Source organism: Paralichthys olivaceus, chromosome 3 (genome assembly GCF_024713975.1).
Source record: "Paralichthys olivaceus isolate ysfri-2021 chromosome 3, ASM2471397v2, whole genome shotgun sequence".
Classification (NCBI taxonomy): Eukaryota; Metazoa; Chordata; class Actinopteri; order Pleuronectiformes; family Paralichthyidae; genus Paralichthys; species Paralichthys olivaceus.
Genome location: NC_091095.1, coordinates 10541574 through 10561982, shown reverse-complemented (window position 1 = coordinate 10561982; position 20409 = coordinate 10541574). Strand labels below are relative to the sequence as shown.

The window sequence follows — 20409 nt, the reverse complement described above, 5'->3', positions numbered from 1 at the left end:
CCTGAAATTTTCCAGAGGGACTGTGTGTGAGAACGCAAATGTCCGAGCCAGTTGCTGTGCACATTTTTCAGAACTTTTCCTGCCAGACCCCCAGAGTAAAAGGGACGGAAAATATCTGAGCGAGAATCCAGCAGGAAAATGTGTCAGAAAAATTCACAGCGAATACGTGGGTATGTTGATAAAGTTTCTAACATGAGAAGGACACAAAAGTGAAAAAAACAGAAAGAATATAAATATCTCGGGAGGAAAGAAATTAGCCATACATGTAGAAGATGCGGAAGAAGATTGCAACTTGGAAAAACAACGAGATTTGAGCTTTGGTGATAAGGTTTAAAGCCACTGTTGACGCTCTACCCAGGCACCACCCCTCTCCTTAATGTTCTGGACATTTTTCTGTTGTTCTGAACTCGTCTGATGCCGAATGCTGCTGCATTCTTCATATGTGAAAAGCAACCTTGCATCAGTGACTTTATTGTCAGTACCAAATGTTTAGTGACCTGACTGGCTCTCCTTGTTCTTCTAGGGGACATGTTGTCCTTATGCCAGACTTCAGCCTGCCACTAGAATATTACCTGATCCCCTTCCTCATCATCGTGGGAATCTGCCTCATCCTCATCGTTGTTTTCATGGTAGGTACATTGAAGACACCTGGGATGCAACTCAAACAAAAGTGGGCTCATATTAAAGGAAAATAGCCTCTATTATATTTAATTCCTCTGCACCGACAGCCATGGCCAGAGGCTTTATGAGTGTATCCGCACATACATGTGTTCTTCCCATTCTTATAAACACACACTCACAAATATCTCAAGTATGCCTTGATGGAACTTTCTCAAAGTCAGCACAAACATTCACTTTAACTCAGCTGATCAGATTTTGGTGGTTAGAGTCATTGTGACCTCACGTCTGTCAGATTCTCTTGCGCTTGATATATCACGTCCTGACATCCGGCACAAACACAAAGAAAGATGAACTGATTAGAATTTGGTCAAAGGTCTGCAGAAACACTTTTGGCCCCAATTCAACAGTGAAACTCAGAAACAAGGTTGGCTGACGCCTACAACTGTGAGGTGGTAACTGTAGATGTGTAAATTTCATGATTGCAAAGCAAAGGAAGAAAGATCTGTTTTTACAGGATTTCCTCTTGAGAACCTGGAATGTTTCTGTTTATTTGCATTAGAAAAAACATTTTGAGTGCAAACTGGTTCCTTGTCAAGTATCAGCGTCTTACAGTGTCAGGCTGAAGGCGCTCATCCAGCTTGAAAATCTCGTACTTGGCCTTATGTTACCATGTTGCTTTGGAGACAGAAATTGTTTTGTGTATGGACTTTGGCTTTGTGTGCTGGTTTTAAAAGGACGTGAAAGTGTTCTATCTTTTCTTTGCTTTGACTAGATAACCAAGTTTGTCCAGGATCGCCACAGAGCTCGGAGGAGCCGCCTGCGCAAAGATCAGCTCAAGAAACTCCCAATTCACAAGTTTAAGAAAGGTAGGGACACACAAACATTTCAGTTTGTAGTGTCAGGAATAGACATATTGGAGCCGTTTAGTAAATCAGAGTGAAAGTACATACTGTATACTGATGGGTTTAGAAGGTACACTTGTGTGCAAAACTTCATAATCTTGGTGAGACTGATGCCTGATGCTCGCTTCATAATGTTTTTATCTAAAAAATAAAAAAAATAATTTCTCTGAGGTTGATCGTTTCTTTAACCTTTGACCTCAGACTGGGATTCCTAAAAAAAGCCAGAAGGAGAGTGTCCAGGGTATAAGCCATGAATACCGCCAGTATTCCATCTGATGCACTGATCTTCTTATTGTTTTTATTTTTTTTTATTATGCAATGCAAGTGTAATCATGGAGGGAATGAGTAGAAAGGAGAATTGGGAATTGAACAGTCAATGTGTTGTAAAGCAGGAGAAAATGGAGAAAATGTCAGACGTGGAAAAAAATTGATCATATATATGTTTCTGCAGGAAGTTCTATTCTTTCATGTTCTTGGTTTGACAGCCTTTAACTTTCAAGCCGCTGTCAGTGACACGTGCATTTGTTCGCAAGTCATGTTATCTTCATTTCACCTGGTTCACTTTTCCCATCTGCACCCCCTCCCCTACCAAGAATATAAATGTAGTTACTAAACACATGGAATTCCTCAAATAAAAACCGTCCTTCTGCCCTTGAGGTATATAAAGGTCATGCTATTCATTTGAGGAAATACAGTCATAAAGTCGCTGGAGTTCAGTTTGCAGTCGGAAGCTGTGGAGATGCTGTTGCCACGCTGCTGTTTCTCACATGATTTTGATGATGTCATAATGACACATCACTCCTCCCTCGAGCTCTGCACCTGTGCAGCTAATCGGATTAATATGGATTTGATGTTTTTTTTTTTTTCCACAAAACCCTGTGTGGCAGATTGGAGCTCCTCACTGTCGAGACACGACACATGACTGATGGTTTGGAATGTGGTGGTGTTCATTCCAGGGGTCAATGTTAAGTGTTTTTGTCTCAAACCAGTTGAACACATGTACAGTAGATGGTGGTTGTTGGTCAGAACAGTAAGCGGGAGAAAAATAGAGAAGATAAGATTAAATAAAGTTTGTGAGATGAGAAGTAGAACAAAACTCTGCTACGTCTCTGTTTGAGTTTGACTGGAAACGTTTCAGCTCAGTTTCCCCTCTGTCTCGGTACAAGGGTCAGTGTGGCTATAGCATTGTTTTGCAATGCAAATCCTCTCTGTGCTCAAGTGAGTTTTGTCTGTGTGGTTTTTTTTTTCTTCTGTCGGCTGTGTGTCCTCCAGCAGCTGTATTTTCAGACTAGAAAGCCCCTGACTACAATCAGCTGAGCAGAGGGAAACACCAGGCTTTATAGACGATGGGTGGTGCATGATAAGCAGCCCTCTTGCAAAGCGGCTAATTGAGGGGGTTATGAGCTGAGCCGCCCCTCCCCTCCTGGCAGTAAGAGATGCACATGCAGTGCAGCAGCTAAAAGTAGCGCGTTAGCTCAGATAGCTGTTTCTGTCGCGTCAGGCTCTGTGGTTCGTGCATGCTGGTGGTTGTGGCTGCCAGCAGCGCCCGCTCTGACTCAGGGTTTCCACCAGGCACTGCTACACTCACCCTGGACCTCTCCAGGGGGGGGGGTGGTGTTCAGATGTCCAGGAAACAGCCCCCGGGGGAGCTGTCTCCGCTCCTGTCAGCTGAGTCAAAGTGTTTGGTGACACAGGAAGCGGACATCAAATCTCCAAACCTAATCACCTTTTAGACTCTGCACTCTGGAGCAATGCAAGCTCAAGGAACAGAGTGCCCTGATTTTAATGTGGGAGGGCGTAAACAAGAGACCAGACTGTGCCTCTGTTGGGGAGTTACTGTTAGAGAGGGTTTACTCCAGATAAGGGTAAGACTTTTAATAGCAGCAATATTAACAGAAATAGCCTCTATAAATATTTATCAATCTAGTGTCATAGAAATCAGATTATAATGTAGAAATATTAGTGTTAACTAATAAAACATGGATTGCTATGACAAGCTATGAGCTGTAAAATAAAGAAAATGGTGCTTTTGGATCCTGCAAGGAAAGATTATAACATGTATCTGGGAAGAAGGGGATAAAAAACAGGAAACTGAAATAAGCAATCAGGAAATGGAATTATCATGACATTCCTCCACATACTGTTTCACAAACTAGTGGAATATACTTTATTTAGACTGGGGACAACTTGGGAAGATTGGGTAGGTCTGAAGACTACAAGTTTGATAACAATCCAAATCTGGAGGTGTGGAAAGTAGTGACCATAACAGACATCGGCTCCTAATCGCTGCTTGAGGCTCGACGCTACGTTAGCCACTAACATAACACACATAACACACTGGAGTCTCTGACTGAAATGTCTGTGGTCGAGTTGCACTGTGAGCGTTGTAGGTGTCTGACAAGTAAAAAGAGGATGTCTCTGATTCTGCTGCTCAGATTTTGATCCTGCAGAGTCACACAACGTTACATGAGAGTAATGTTAAATCTGCTGAGACGTCTTTTAAGAAAAAAGAAAAAGTCTGGTCCTGTTTGAGGACACACCAGTGAATTGGTGTGGCCATGCAGCAACAAAAACTATGCCAGGCTCACTATACTAGAATCACAAAGCTCATCAGACCGGTCTTTGTTTACAGCGCGCTGTCTGTTTTTTTGTTTTTTATATATATAAGCCTCATGTTGTGACACACTAATCTTGCTGTGGGACAATTTGATGCCACATACGTCCCTGTGACAGTCAAGTCTCTGCTGCTCCAGTTCCCATCCCACCACGCTTTTGGGCAGAGTGCCTGAATTTGGGGTTCATCAGTTCGAAAGTGTGCGTGTGCAGCACATAGTGGGAAGGATGCCTAATGGTGCCCTTGGCCTCAGCTACAGCGGATAATGCTGAGCTCGGAATTTGGGGGCTTTGAACAGATGCAGCTATAGTGAAAGGGGAACACTGTGATGTCGTGTCACTTTCAAAGGTACAATCCATAGTCTGATCAGATCAGAGTATCTGCTTTGTGAGCTTATTTTATTTTTTTTTTTTTTTGGAAATGCAGCAGAAACTACAGTGTTTGTGGCTTTGATTCCATCAATTGCATGTTAAAGTCATTATGAAACTGTCGGAATGACGATGGCCACTAGATCCTCTCTCTAATATTTGTTGCTAAGAAAACTCCCGACTTCAGCTTTGGAGCCGAGACTGGAAAAATCAATCTGCTGTTTCTGTCGCCTCTGCAAACACTTCAGTGTTTTTTCTGTTTCCACACTATTTTCATCTGTCTTGCTGCTGCTGTCGTGCATGTTTTAAATTTCAACCTTTTACTTCACAGTTGACGGTAGTATTTGATCTCTAATGCATTTAGCCACTGTTCTGGTACAGATCTGGACCAGAGGTGGTAGCGTTCAGCTCTGCATAACGTCAGACTTGCATGTATAGAAATCAGAGTCCACAGGGTGAAATGAATAGTAGGAAAAACAAAGAGCGTCTGTATGGATAGAACACAATGCCTTAATGAAAACCATGGTACCCATGTAATTGGTATACAATACCAGTCTGAGCCGCAGCATGCAGCATAAGGTCTGTGTCAATGTACAGGATTATGTAATAGCAGCTGCCGCGGCTGTCAGCACGCAGCGCTGCGCTGCCATTACGTTGATTTACGCTCTGGTTCTGTTGCAGAGCCTTGCGTCATCCCCACTTCGGCCGTGAGCCTGACGTTTGAGAGTAAGTTTCTGTCCTCTTAGGGGCGAGTCTCGCTAGCAACCGGCGTCCAGCAGATGATGGAAAATCAAAACACACAGACAGAGTGAATTTCAAACTTTTGGAGGAGACAAGAGGGATTGTTTTCAAAGCTACGTTTAGATGGAGGGTGGCTGGACCCTGTGACTCCTGACCTCCAGTCTGATCGCGCCCTGCGTATAATGAGTCACTCTGCCCCTCCCCTCAGCCTTCTGCTTAAAAACCATAGGCATGGAGCGCACACACACACACACACACACACACACACACACACAGTGAACAGAGCAGCTGCAGTGTCTCAGCCGTCGGTGTGTGAGGCATGTTGATGTCAGTACAGAGGAGCTTTCTCTTGTCTCCCGGTCTCAGTGCCAGTTGCCCTCGTCTGATTGGCTCGAGCTGTGACTCACTGTGCAGCAGCAATTTTTTTTCTCTCTTTGCTGCGTTTTTCTGTCACCCTCTCTTTTCATTCGCTCGCTCTGCTACACGCTGCCACTGCTCATGTGAAGTTCAGTGGGACAGCGTGGTTCCTCTGAGAGCCAGGAGCGCTGGCAGACCGGCTGAGTAATGAAAAATGAAGAGAGGGAGAAGAGCTGCACGGGCTTGCACGGCCTTTTTAAGATGTGCTACTGGCCCCAAGACGTAACTGTAAGACATTCCCAGACCTGTATGAGTACACGCACACTGCCAAACATTGAAAAATCTACTTTACCACCCACCTTCAGAGCTGAAACACACAGAGCACACAGGATTACAGCTTGAGGCGAGACAGGAGGCCGTCTACATTATAGGAACCTAGCACAAGCACATGAAGCACACGCACATTCGTCTTCACATGTTCTGTCCCGCTGAGGCTCACAGTAATGACATCACTGAGCTGATTAAATACAACATGTTGTATTTAAAGAAACAAGAGTTCAGATGTTTTAGGGAAACCACTTTATTCGGAGAGTTACAGCTTTCATGTGACTTTTCACCTTTGTTTTGTCCTTCAGTAAGTTAGTAACCTGGAAGTTAAAAACTTTAATGATTGTCTACTCCTGAAATGTCATGAGAACCAACACTCCTTTATCAAGTTGAGGCCAAAATTCGGAAGGTTACTTTGTTTTCTGCTCTGAAGAACCATAGATGTCTTAGGTAGTGGAGATGTAGTTATTCTGGGACTGACCAGGACCACATAACTCTACAAGCGTGATAAGAGAGGAAGGCACAGTAAACAATTACAACATGTGGAATGGTGGGAAAAAGTATGGGCGTGACAACAGGTCTGCCAAGACTAGTGGATGAAAAATACGCCAAGTCTGGTGTATGGAGGTATTTTAACTTTGACCTTGAGGATCATGGGGTTCAAGTTTTGGACAAACTAAAGTATGACACGTATCCAGGTCTGTACACTTTGATGAGGTACATTCATTTTATATAAACAACAGTTCATCAAAATGTTCATATCCGGAAATGTGTGTTGTTTTCTAGTTTTGGATTGAATTTGGCGTGACATCCCTTCTGTTGGACTCTGTATTATCTCCTCAGAGCAGTCTTAGAGTTCAGGATACCACTGAACATTCTTGTCTCTGCTTCTCTCAGAATAGCTCAGTAACAGTTAGTGCCACAGTTCAGCATTTCCTGAGAATAAACTGGATCTGGGCCTGTGTAAACGTTCCCTCACCCCCACGGTCCAACAGTGAGAGAGAGAGAGAGAGAGAGGAAAAGATGGGCGCTGCTCTGGAATAATGTCAAAAGAAAAGGAAGAAGAGTGTTGAGTAGAGTAAGTTATTCAAACGATCATTTGGTGGTGGGGACTGTAAGTGTGAAAGGAACAATGAGCAATGAGTTAAACATGTTACCTTGACTTTAAGTTGCTGACGCTCAGAGAGGAAAGGAAGAAGAGGAGGGGCGGGGGAGGCTGTGGTCGATGTGACTCCTCATCCTTATACGGTCACATGCAGACCTGGCACGGACACAGTCGGGGGAAAACATGCTCATTTAGAGCTTACATAAACACACCGGCTCTGCTCCCCTCTCCTCCCCTCTCCTCCCTCCTCTCGGCCCAGGGAAGAGGAAGGGAATGAAGAGAAGAGGAACGCTGTGGAATTTGAGAGCAAGTGCGTTGATACATTCCTGAGCTTTAGGTCCACAGAGAGACTCTGCACTTTCTGTAACGTTAGGAAATGCAGCGCTGGCAGTTTGGTTTTAGTGATTTCACTGGCGGGCGGAGGTTTGGATGGGCGGGTGCGGCTGGGATATAAATTTATTTGGAAAAGTCCCACAAAGAGTTTAAGGAAGTCAGACTAATGAGGCAACCGAGGCGTCATGGATTCACCTGACGTCAGTAACCTTCTGGAAAAAAAAAACCAACCAACCAGTCCACTATAAACCACCTCCTCACTCTCACAACCCAAGCTCCTAACATTGTAAACATTATCCTGTTAGATTTAGTCTCTCACTTCATGTTGGTTGACAACACGTCGACTACACTCGACATTGAATGGTTTGTGGACATCCATGTGTCTGATGTTGCCGTGTTGTTAGTTCGAATGGAGACAATTCCTACAACTGGACCAAAAGTCTGAACAATCCAAAGAATTGTTTTCACATCGCAAACTGACCAAACCATGGTTCTGTTTGATCCAGTCTGAGATCACCTCTTTTGGTGAGACTCAATTTTGGTCTGTTGACACCTGTTGTTTTGGTTCAGACCAAACACTTCCAATGGTCAAGAAGAAATGAGTATACTAACGCTCAGGCGTCTTGTCTTCCACCCAGGGGACAGTTATGACATCTGTGCCATCTGCCTGGACGAATACGAAGAAGGAGACAAACTCCGAGTCCTGCCGTGTTCTCATGGTGAGTCAAACACGACTGTGACCCTTAAATCGGATCCTTAGATCGTGACTTATTAGTAGAGCTGTATGGAAATGATTGTTGTTGTATTTAGTAGAGGGTCAATTTCCTGGATCCTCACGTGAACCTTTGCTCAGTGCGTCAGAAGGACATTGAGTCATATCAAGAGAGTTTTCTGTGACCGACATATAACAATATACCACTGTTTGAGTTAGAATGATACATTTGAAGTAAGAACACATGGGACGAACATCCTCATCCAGGATTAACCAAATATCAAAAATATTTTGAAAAGGAGGAAACCCTCACACCTAAACATTTCTTTTAAAGGATTTATTTATTTTTTGAGGGAGGACTGATGCACATACAGTCAAATGTTCCAATGGTTGAACCGGTCACAGTCCACGGAGGGTTGATTCCATAGATAATCCTGTGATGTTCCCTTATAACATAAACCTGTGAAGATCAAGTCAAATTCAAATGTTGGGCTTTCGACAATTTATTTGCAGATGAATTTTGATGTTTGACCAACACTTCATAATAATTTTAATAATAATGTCCCCAGTGCACTCCTAAAGCCCAACTAATGAAATTCCTTGTTTTCCCCCAAGCTTATATCCAGTGTTGAGTAATTTCACCATAAATTGACCATCAAAGCAGTCACCAGTTTAATTAATGGCATTAAATAGTTGACTGAGTTGTACTCTCGGTTTAATGTTAAAATAAAACATTTGATTGTTTTTCGTCAGGAACACTAACTTTTCCTTGTCGTGCTCAGCCTACCACAGTAAGTGTGTGGACCCCTGGTTGACCAAAACCAAGAAGACGTGTCCGGTGTGTAAGCAGAAGGTGGTCCCCTCGCAGGGCGACTCTGACTCCGACTCAGAGGACGGGGAGAGCGGCCCCGATGAGAACGAGGAGGTGTCCGAGAGCACCCCGCTGCTGCGCTCCCTGGCCTCCACCAGCGCCCACTCCTTCGGGACCATGTCGGGAGCGTCGCGCTCGGAGCAGGACCAGGAGTCCTCCGAGTACGAGGACGATGAGCTGGACAGCAGCGACAGCGAGGAGGAAGTCACCGTGGAGACCGTGGTGGTGCAGATGCAGCAGCCCTGCTCCGAAGGCCTCGACCACGAGCAAGACTTGCCCCGAGCTTGACGGATTGTCGTTTGACCAATCAGGTCACTAAACCCCCCCTCCCTGTACCTCGCCCCCCCCCCCCACCTCCAACCTCACAGCATCAGACTTAAGTTGGGGGCACAAAATAGATTCATCCTCTGAGTTCTTCTGTCACTGCTTCAAATACATTGTAATGTATCAAATGAAATCAAAGTTTTATTTTGGACATGGCCGTGGACAAAGTGCTGATTTCCTCGTGTGTGACGTCAGTGAGTTTATCTTAAGGGCTGTTTGACAGATTGGACTGATGACACTCATGTACAGTAGACTGTTATACTGTACTCTGCTTAGTCATAAAAGATTTCTCAAGATTTTGTCCGGGTTAGTCACAAGAGGAGAAGTCCTGTTCATCCTTGACGCAAAGTTCAGTAAACGTACTGTGTATATATAAAGTATAGATCACAATAAGTTTTATGTTTACCTTTGATTATCTCCTCTCGTATGTTTCAGACAACTGGAATGATTCATTGTTGTACATACATGTTCTGCTAACTTGACAAACACTGAGGCGCTTTGCAGCATCCACTTTTTGTAAAACTGAATTAATCACTCAGTAACTATAGAAACATTTAACGCCACAGCAATTATAATTTTGCCACTTTAATTTCCAGCCTGACGTATGAAGGAGCCTCGCTCCGGCTGTCTGTGTTCTGTGCCACGGTTTTACTTGTTACAGCTGGAGCCAATGAAAAACGCATTCAGCTCTACAGAGTGTGCTCTCCACGTAACTACCCTGTTGTGGGTTACACTCCTTCAAAGTGTGAAAAGACACTTGACGGACAACTGCGTCCTCTCCACTTCCTGTGGAGAACTTCTGGCTGCTCCAGACCTATCACTTCATCTTACACGAGCAGTCATTGGTCGACAGGCCTTGTAATAGGTGTTTGACTGATCTTGTTTTAATACTCTTTATAGTAAATACGCTAACATGTTTTTTTGTCATTACATACTTTACATTACATTACATATTACACTTTACTTTCTTTGACGAATCCTGTTGCCTTTTTTTCAGTTGATGTATCATGTCTCGTCAGTGTTTATCTGCCCATGTTTGTCTGTTCTCAATATGAATTCACTTCAATAAATTGAAAATGACAAAAGAAACTGTCCACTGTCTGAGTCATAACGGGGACAAACTGACCTCAGTCTGTCCAGAAAATACTTCAACTAACTGAGGTTTTCAAAACAGAAATAGAGGGTGCAGCTACTTTGTCTGCTCCACCAAACTTTATTTTACTGCACATTTATCTGCATTGCATAAACCAGAGGTACCCACTTAAAAAAACATCTGCACATTTGTGTCACTTGGTCACATTTCAGATGTGAATGGATTGTCTGAAGAATTAATTCAGATTTATGCAAACTTTTCTTCCCATTAATCATATAAGACAACTCCTAAAATGTATCTTGTGACCATTTGGAGGGGCCCTACCTCTAGGTTGTGAATCACTGACTTAAACTATCTGAGTACAGTAGAGTGGTATGACTAACTATTTATGAAGTACTTTTACTTCAACAAAGTATCAGGATACTTCATTAACACTGTTAATCCACAAACTTTTATTATAGTTCAAAGTTTTTCTGAGCACTATATCTGTAAGATCTTCAAGTTAGTTCCAAAACTCCCATCTGCTTAGGATCATGATTTGAGCAGCAGCTACTAAATGGATTTGAATGTGTCTTGTCACCTGTCGAAGGCCAAGAATAAACTCTGAACCTGAGAGGTTAGAACAGAGAACAATTGTGTCTGACTACAGCAGATACATCAATCACTGAACTCAAAGAACAGTACTTTTTTCATTTGTGGCCTGTCTCATGAAAACCTGCAGCTTTTATTTGAGTCCAGGCGGTTCCTGGTTTCACTCAAAGTCTGGACAGGTCTTTGTTCTGGATTTCTGCCAGTTTCAAAGTTATTTGAGACTTTAAGACCAGTCATGAATTCAACTTGAAAGAAGTACAATGTTCTTCATTCAAGTCTTACGTTTAATTGTCTATTGATAAGGAATCTAAGAATAATTTACTTTTTACCATAATTAAGGTGACGTATTCGCAGTCAAGTCAAAGGTACAAGTGATTACTGATGGAGTTTGAAGCATAATTTACAAAAATAATGTTATATCAACGTTGACATAAGATCTACCTAAAAGTGTTAAACCTTGTAATATTTTTAGTGCGACTTTTTTTTAATCTATGTTGAGTTAACAGGCTGCTAGCTTTAGCTTTGAAAGACAATAGAAAATGCTATTGAACTTCTCATCAGACTCTGCAAGAAAGCAAATACAAACGTTCCCCTGAGCTACTGTAAAGAGACGGAAAAAAAAAATGTCAGGAAACACTTGATCTGGTTGGAATAAATTTATTTGATCTTTCTGTAAACAAGGTGATAAATCAATTTATGGCATTTCTTGGTTTGATGCATATGAAATTGAATGCATTAAAGAGACTGAATCCCAGATGTAAGAAAAAAGTGGTGAAGAAAAAAAGGAAATGAACATAAATCTGCAAACAGGGCTTGAAACAGGTTTTTTTTAATGAGTACATATATCCCACAAGGCCTAAACAGTGGAGCTGAAGCTAGACAAAAAAAAAAGAATAGAAAAGTGCCAATGACATGACTCTTTAGTGGACAGTGGGTAAAATCCATCTTACAACAGCAACAGATCTCTCTACATTATGGCACAGGATACACAGGTTCTGCAGTTAAGTTTTCCACAAGACAACCATGAGCGTCTTTGTTCCAACCAATCCCATCTCCCATTGAGTGTCATTTCTACGTTTGAGTGTTTTCCTCAGTTGGACATTACAGTTAGCAGTACTGACTGAGGACAGACTGTGTGGTACCCCAGAGCTCAGTTGACTATAGAGTAGAAGGCAATTTATTCCACAGTTTTGTAGTTGTCAACACAGAGTGGGTTTATACAAATGCAGTCGTTTGTTGTCTAAACAATCGAGAAAAAAAACATGATCATTTACTTCAGATACTCCCACCCTTACCTCCCCTGTAGCTTCAGAGTTGAACCATTACAATGTATAACTGTCTGCTTAGTGTTTCCTTCAGAAAAAAAAAAAAAAAAAAGTTAGAGGTCATCCTTCACATGGTTTAGAGCAATTGTATAAACACCCGAGCTTCGACTACACTTGGTCCTATAAAAAGAAAAAAAACATTTTCAAACTGGACATACTCCAGGTGGTTATATGCTGGGTTATCTACTGTCCGAAAAATGGCAGCCTTTCAAAATAAAACAAATTGAAAAAATATATATTACAGGAGCTGGCAAACAAAAACAGATTTAAGTGCCTGAGCTGTTGTTACTGTGGAATGTCCATGGGATTTTGTGTAGTTGGGGAGGTTGTGATGTTGGGAGGAGAGGTTACCAGCATCTGGATGACCCCCCTGCCCCAAATAAACCCCTATGCATTCAGGACAGAGCAGTGAATCGGAAGAGAGGGAGGCTAGAGAATAGTTGAATGGTGAAGATGAGTCTCCTGTGAGGTTGAATGTGCCACCTGTTTAGGGGGATAAACAGGGCATGGGGGGGAGAAAGAGAATTTTTGGCTGGAGTGTAGAGGGGTGGGGGACGACGGTGGACCAAGATATGCACGCAGTCTCCCCTCCCAGACATGATGTGGAGGCGTGGGGTAAAAAGGAAGACATGAAGAGCTTGGTTACTGCTCAAGTGCTCCAATGGCGTTGGCTGCTCAGGGAGGGAGTGTGTGTGATCAGGTTCAGGGTGGGGTTAGGTTATGGGCACCATGACAAAAAAAAACTACTTCAAATTGACGCCTTCATTGTCAGAGTGTTTGGCCAGAATCCTTTTTTTTTTTTTGCTGGTCTTGGTTAAGTATAGATTTGTCATGACAACCTGTTAGGAACATGCTCATCTATGGATCAACTTATATAGTGCTTAAAAAGGGGTAGAGGACACAGCACAAGTGTTTGGGGGAGGGGAGGTTAGGGATAGTTGACAATGAAAAATAAAGGGGGATAAAAAAAAATGGGGGAGGAGAGAAGGCAGAAGTAAAAGAAAAAAACAAAACATAACTACCAACTAGGACTGGAAGTTGTGTGAAATGCAACAGGGTGGTAAGGGTGAGCTGCTAGGTGGCTGGGTACAGGCTGCTTTAGTATCCAGACTTCCTCAGGTATTCAGCCATCTGAAAAGATTTCTTGTTGAGCTGCCCTCCATGGACACCTTCCTTCCCCATGACAAAAACCAATGCTGGAGTACACAAAAGGAAAAAAAACAATAAATGAACAGACATGGAGATTGCAGGACTAGAAAAGAAAGTACGTTTTATTCATATATTGCCACCTTGCTAAATGTTGGGCTACACTGTGGAGGACAGAGTCCGCGCTGCGTTAGAAATGCTCCTGGGATATTTTTTTGTTCAGGGGAGAAAATGGTCTTGACAGTAATTTGTTTTTTGTCTGTTCTTTTAAAGTTTTGTATTTTTTTGTTTGCCTTTTTGCTCATTTTATTCTCTATCTCCCTCGACTATGCCACATAAGCTATGTCAAAACTAAACTAAAACCCTGAATCCCTCAAGTATTTTGCCATCGAGTATGCCTTCTTATTCAATCCGCCTCCATGGACCCCTTCTTTGCCCATTACCAAGACCAAGACTGAAAGAAAAAGAGACAGAAGGGACATTTAGAGGAGGTGTGGAGATCACACAAGTGAAAAGAGAAGAGCACAGAGCCAAAGGCAGCAGGCACACGAGAAGACAGCGACAACAGAGGACAATGGCACAACAAGCAGAGCAGAGGTATCGAGGCTCGACATTTATTTTCTTATCAGTGCTGCTGGTGGTGAAGACATATCACATTACAGTGTTCCTGCTCAGGTTAGGGTCCTATGGGACTTTATGTTACCTTTCCTCTCTCACCTTGAGCTGCATAAACATGTTCACCCTGGCTGAGTGTCACCATGTGACTACTCCTCCTGCAACAGTCGTTTCAAATTAAAAAGACTCTGCAGCATCATTAAGTTACACTACTCTGCAGGTGAGGAGATCTTTTTTGTTTTGTAAAATGCATGTAATAGAAAAAAAACAACAAAACTCGCTAAATGTACAAAGTTAGACAAAGATATTTCGCCTCAAAATCAGTTCTAGATTGTTAATGTTTCTCAAATTGTCCCGTTAAAATAGAAAACTATCGTCATTAATCAATACATCATTTCCAGACTCCCTCCAAAACGTATAGAACCACAATATTCCATTCAGTCTACATGACCTGTATTTTGTCAGAAATTTAAAAATACATGGCTACCAAATCAGATATTTTCAATTATTGGGTATTAGTATCAAGTGGCGAGGTGTAGAGCATCGCTGTGATGTAGTGTCAGTTCTTTACTGCACTTGAGGACCGGTATTGTTTCATTTGACTAATGAATATGCACCATGCCAGCAGCACAGAATAAGACAGTAAAGCCTCTACAGACGACCAACAGCCATCACTGATGCAGCAGACGTGGATACAGCAGCATGCCCGTGGTACCTCTCCTCAATACATGTAAGATCCTCAAGTGTGTGAACACGCATTTTACCAGGAGAACAGTGGAAGCGTGTGAGCAGGGGAATAGATTCAAAGTTTGTGGTGGGGTAGGGGGGCTGTGTTAAACAGGAAGGAGAAAGATGCATGCAGTTCAGGAAGTGTTAAGAAAATCTTGGCCATAAGAGGAAGAACAGTTTATGTAGATAGTCAGTTACAGCCTCACCTGTGGGCTTTAGTCGTGTCTGGGTAAAGTGGGGAGGACGGGGCATTGGGGCCCATACAGGCAACATGAAAAATAGCACAACTCTCAGGCAAGTCCCCAGATGGGACGTTGGGACTCCTACATTCTTATTGTCACACAAAAACTGCTACGTAATTTCATTAGGACTAACGTAAAAGGGAGATCACCCAAAAATCTCACATTTTATTGTTTTGACAGTTTTAAATTCACAATATATGAACCAAATCAGAGTTTTCATATTACGAGTAATAAACATTAATATGGAAGAGGGGGGCTTCTTGTCAGAGTGTCAGCTCTGCATATCACAGACCCTGGACCAGGTGTATTGTTGCTCTGAATGATAGGCATCCAGTTTATAAAGTTACAGCCAACTAATCAATTTGACTGAAAACCCTTTGCTGTTGAAATTTATCCCCAAAGGATAAAATGCAGGTTTAAACTTTGACCCAACTCTTGTTGCAATCTTACAGGAACAAATCAGAAAGGGTTAAACTGAAATATCTTAACAAATAGAAAAGATGGCTCCATATAAGTCCACACCCAGTTTACTAATTAATATTCACTGCATGAATATTAAAGAGGGAAACTGCTAGAATGGTATGATAGGTTTGAGATCTGTTTAACTAACATAATGTCTCCCTACTAACATTTCCCCAACAAAATGTAAACTGTTTACAAATGACATTATTGGCATGAGGGAAATTGCCCTTTAAACCTTAATCCAATGTATCTATTGCAATAAATCTGACCTTCAGCTTTAAAACAACCTGCCTGAATATTTCTACACAAAAGCTGAGATGCACTTGTTCCTGCTCAAGAATCAGTTGATATTTAAACATGTAATATCCAGTGTGTCAGATATTTTCACAGTTGTACTTGTCATATATTGAGGAAAGGTGCATTGAAGATCTATACCACATGCATTGACAACACAAGGTATAAAAAAATAATAATCTAATGGTACTATATCGAAGCAGGCTACGGTGTAGCACTACTAAAATGGATGTGGAGAACAATGCTAAATGCGTCGCTCACCTTTGCCAGCTTTGCCTACAGAAACGTTGTATGTTGGCTCTCCGCCTTGACTCTTTGTCCGGATGTCCATTGTCCAGTCGCCATCAATGTGGAGACTGTCTCTGATTACGGAGCATTTTTTAACACCTAAGGTCATCCCACTGGTGAAGAATCCCTCTCGGTCCTTTCCTATTAACACGTCAATTTCTTCAGGCTAGAAAAAAAGGCAGAAGCAAGAAGTCAGGTACATGTACATCTGTCAATCTTCAAGCAGAAAACAAATGTATACATTTGAGAGAGACTCTTGATTATTCCCTTTGGGATTTGCACATTTTTAATTATCACTACAAATGAGGGCACTACAGCTTTTTGAAAATCATTAAGTGCTACTCAAAAACAAATCCTCTGCCTCAGCTCTCAAATTCTTTGTCCCCCACACAAACATCAACTCTGAAGTGTTGAGTTTTTCCATCATGTATACATCTTAAGATTTTATAAACCATGCAGTAAAAAGAAAAATCTCCTGACATTGATCTGTGGGGTGTCCACATTTACATTTATGTGCAACTTTTTAAATGTAGTCTTGGTCTTTTAGACTAGAACATCACAAAGTACACAAAAGGCATTAATAATTACCAAATTAGAAATCTTTCAACTGAAAAACTAAGGCAGTGTTCCTAAAATCAAGGGGCAGCCCCCCCCATAAGAAGTCAAAGAGCCACTGGTGGGTCAGGGAGAAAAATATAGGCACAATCTTAAAAGCTGAATGAATATCATAGTTTGTTTATTCTGCTGACCTCGATTCAAAGCAATCTTGGATCCTTTATCAATTTCTTCCACTGTAATTGTTAATGATCGATGAAAATGGTACGGGTGAACTTGTTTGGCTTCTAAAGGGGGTACACCAGAAAGTACCACTGAACTAAGGCCCACATCCTAAACTGCTTGCAGATAGGCACTGAACTCTGCAGTTCCTCCCCATTTCCTCCAGAGGAGGTTCATGTGTGAACGCATATGTCAGAGAGACTTTCTTCTAGTATAAACCCTGTAGAAATCCAGGAGAATTTAATGTGTGAATACAGCAGGTGATCAGCAATTGTGCGTGTGTGCGTGCGTGACACTTCTAAAGTGAAAACTAATATCCCCGGGTGATTAAAGTGGAGGATTTGACGTTGCTGTGAACGTGTCTGTGCAGAAAACCTCCGGCTGTGTTGTGCATGTGTGAAAGGTAACTCTGTAGCCAAATCTCTGGATTTGACCGACAGGTCACGTCGGTAAACGGCTTTAAAATATAACAAAGTCCTGAGGTCTTATCTCTTTATATTTAAATTATTTTATTTTTTTTACATAAAATGCATATCATCCAAAAAAAAACAAGTATGAAACAACTGGACAGATCTTAAGAGTCAAACGAACCGCTTTAGTCAAGACTAAGACGTAAAAGCAGGTACAATGAATGTCAAATAAGAAACGGGCAGCATGGTGTGATTGAGGGCTAAGACCATAATTCAACACTTTACCAAGTGTTTCTAAACTAAGAAAGTTGACTTTCATTTACAAATATAGCCCAAAGTTCTCAAGTGCATTAGTTTACTGCATAAAGCATAACATCACTTTACCTTCATTGAACAAAGTGTAAATAAACCAGTCTCAAAGAAAAGGTGTAATTTGAAGAGTTCCCCCCCTCCCTTTGTAATTAGTATTGACAGATTATCAGGACTTTGACAAATGAAAGCACAGACTGCTGAAAGACATGTGCTGCCTCTATTATACCATGAAGTCCTGAAATCTCAGAGGCCCACTGCTGCCGACCAGAAAAAACTCCGAAACTTTCTTTAAAGTCAGACTGCTGTCTATATTCCACTTTTTATGATCGCTGCAGTTTACCAGAAACGTGTATAAAATGTATTTGACCACAACTGAAAACATGTTTAACGAGACCGAGCTCTTTTCTTTCATTGAACCAATATGCAGAACAAAAGGCGTCGCCCGTCAACTCAAGAAGTGCACAATCACTGCACACAAGAAACCAGACAAAAAACTCACACACGCTCATGTGAACGTTAGCATGACGGCTAGCTCCGTGTCTGGGCCCGGACACACACGTGTACACGATGGTCCCATCATTTGTCTGACCCCTAAATAAAACTTGCAATGAAATTACACGCACGCACACACACAATGTGTTCAACTTCTCATTCGAAAGCAAATTATAATTTAAATCACTGAGATCGAACAAATACCCGGCTGGCTTAAGCTATTAGCATGAAGGCTGTAAGCTGCAAATAGAGCATTTATTCACATTGACAAAAAAAAAATCTAATGTCCATGTGCTGAGTCTTCAGAGGACATCGAGACACACACATAAGCCCCAGGAGGACACTCCCAAGTCCCGTTAGCCAACAGCGACTCCCTCGCCTGTAGCACGGGTCAGGGACCAGTTTAATCTAAATAAATACACCTCGATTAAATCCACGTGACTTATACATTCACCCAACGTTTAAACCCCTGACCAACAATTTATTTAAGACACAAAATGGAGGCTCGATGAATCTCCGTGAACGATTGTTTAAACCAAGCTGCTATTTACGGATAATAACCCGCATGCTGTGATCGTGTCGTGTTGGAACGTGTTAGCTTTAGCGGACGTTGTGAATCCGGGTGTGAAATGTCGGCACTGTTGCTGCTGCACATGTTCACCGAGGACCAGACGGCTCGATTAGCCTCCGTGAACAAAATGAATAAGAAACCGGGAGTGTGTCCGCCATCTTGGAAAATAAGGGGCGGTAGCGGCAGTGTGATTCACAGAAGACGAATAGGAAGAAAAAAAAAACCCTGAGACCGACTCCAGGCTGGACAGAGCCGGGGGAACGCGTGAGCTCCACTTACTCTGCTGCGCTATTTGCGTTAGCTGTTAACGATTTTACAGAAGGGATGACCGGCCTGATTTGAGCTAACCGTCAGCTGGAGAGCTAATCAATGTTAATATTAACCCACGGTGCTAGTGGAGGGCCTTGTCTGCACGAGTCAAAGATCACTGCGAATAAGAGGGTTTGAAATTAAATGACGATAATCAAGACTAGCATTTTACTCCAAATGTGTACAGACTGGATTCTAGAAACTGGCTGCGGGCTCTGGTCGGTATCAGGCGAACGCGGCCGGTTAACGCTAGTTAGCCTGCTAGCCAAGCTAAGATAGCCCCTTTAGCTCGCGTTCGCGGTACCGGTACCACAGGCTTGGGTTCACTACAACCACTCTCCCCTGTGGTCACTTATAGATGAATGGAAATTAAAAGTAAATTCAAATGTGTTACAATCAATGGAAAAGGGGACAATATGTCAGGGCGGTGAAAGATTAACAGGCAGTGGTGCATACGTGCCAATGCATCTTGTGTGAGACCACCGGATACCATGTGTACCACACTCGCCTTGTCCCCATTCAACAAGGCCCGGCTATGCAGACAAGCGCACCGGCATGCACGAAGCTCACCTCCCCCCTCCCCATGTGACCCCAGGCAGACAAATAACAGTATACTGACCGTAATGTTGGCAAATGTACCGCCGACAAACGATGCCCAGACGTATTTGGCGTCTGTGTATCCAACAATGGCCGCGTCCTGGCAGCTGCCATCAGCCATCAGGTTGTCCACGTAGCTTTGCCAGGACATGTTGGTGGAATTAGTTCTAGGATGAAGCGGGTGCGTTGGGTCACAAACGTCTCTCGAGCGACGAGGACACTGAGAGGAAGCGGAATTTATCGGTGGTCTAACGGGCCTCCAGCAAGTAAAACCCCCCCGGCTCCGTCACGTCCCGGCTTTCTTCTGGTCTCAGCAACGAAGAGGAGCCGCTGCGATCGGACAGGCGCTTGGGTGTAGTCCTCGCTAAATCCCTCCGCCCGGGTCGTTGTTCGCCGCGCTGCCATTGCATGATATAGTGCGCCGCGGAGGAATACATCACGCTCGACCACTATAGCCATAATCGAGACAGACTATTTTTTCTCTCCGGTGCATCAAAAATCTGCTTTTTACCTAAAAAGCCTCTATGTTGTCTCATTAACATGTGTATTTATCACAGTTAAACCCATCAGAACAGATGAATACCAGCAAAACAGAACCAAGTCATTGTTTCAGACTATGATTTAAGTGTGAAAGCAACTGTAGCAAGATATGTCATTATATGTTCAGTGAAATAGTTTGGTACAGTTAGTTTTTTTTACCCCATGATGATCTCTGAAGTGAACATAAGCTGCCTCCTCTTTTGTTAGATCTCACTCCTGTATTTTCACGTCTCAATGCAGTTTTATCCAGTTCTTGATTTAAGATTCATGTGTTTGCTACAGGCCATTTTCATCAGCTGGCCCAATTCTTCCTTCATGGCCACAGTCAGCAGTGTTAGCCA

The 20409-nt window shown here is 42.6% G+C and overlaps 2 protein-coding genes across 3 annotated transcripts in view; one reads left to right on the top strand and one right to left on the bottom strand.

Annotated features, from left to right (window-relative positions):
• rnf13 (ring finger protein 13) overlaps window positions 1–10364 on the top strand; it is a 36039-nt gene extending 25675 nt beyond the window's left edge. The window contains exons 7-10 of the mRNA XM_020081406.2: window positions 524–629; window positions 1394–1487; window positions 8007–8087; window positions 8863–10364. Coding sequence (XP_019936965.1) covers window positions 524–629; window positions 1394–1487; window positions 8007–8087; window positions 8863–9239 — 658 coding nt within the window. The 3' untranslated portion in view covers window positions 9240–10364. The remainder of the gene's footprint in view (window positions 1–523; window positions 630–1393; window positions 1488–8006; window positions 8088–8862) is intronic.
• A 1236-nt stretch (window positions 10365–11600) lies between these two features.
• Window positions 11601–19916, bottom strand: pfn2b (profilin 2b). Of its 2 annotated transcripts, none has more exons than XM_020081081.2 (3): window positions 19551–19908; window positions 16034–16226; window positions 11601–13480 (listed from the first exon to the last, which is right to left on the bottom strand). In XM_020081081.2, exons 1-3 carry the CDS (start codon window positions 19677–19679, stop codon window positions 13383–13385), a joined length of 420 nt encoding a protein of 139 aa, XP_019936640.2. In that variant the 5' UTR covers window positions 19680–19908; the 3' UTR covers window positions 11601–13382. The 2 variants fall into 2 exon arrangements, with proteins under 2 accessions (XP_019936640.2, XP_019936642.1); XM_020081083.2 differs by lacking the exon at window positions 11601–13480 and adding an exon at window positions 13487–13884 and having other exon boundaries at window positions 19551–19916.
• Between the last annotated feature and the right edge of the window lie 493 nt (window positions 19917–20409).

Bases quoted from the DNA above. Each gene is read 5' to 3' on its own strand.
- pfn2b (XM_020081083.2), bottom strand. From the start codon at position 19,679: ATGTCCTGGCAAAGCTACGTGGACAACCTGATGGCTGATGGCAGCTGC. The intron at 16,227-19,550 runs GTCAGTATACTG...CTTTTTTTCTAG, and splicing joins GTACATTTGCCAACATTACG to CCTGAAGAAATTGACGTGTT. The intron at 13,885-16,033 runs GTGAGCGACGCA...TTTTTCTTTCAG, and splicing joins TGTAGGCAAAGCTGGCAAAG to TCTTGGTCTTGGTAATGGGC.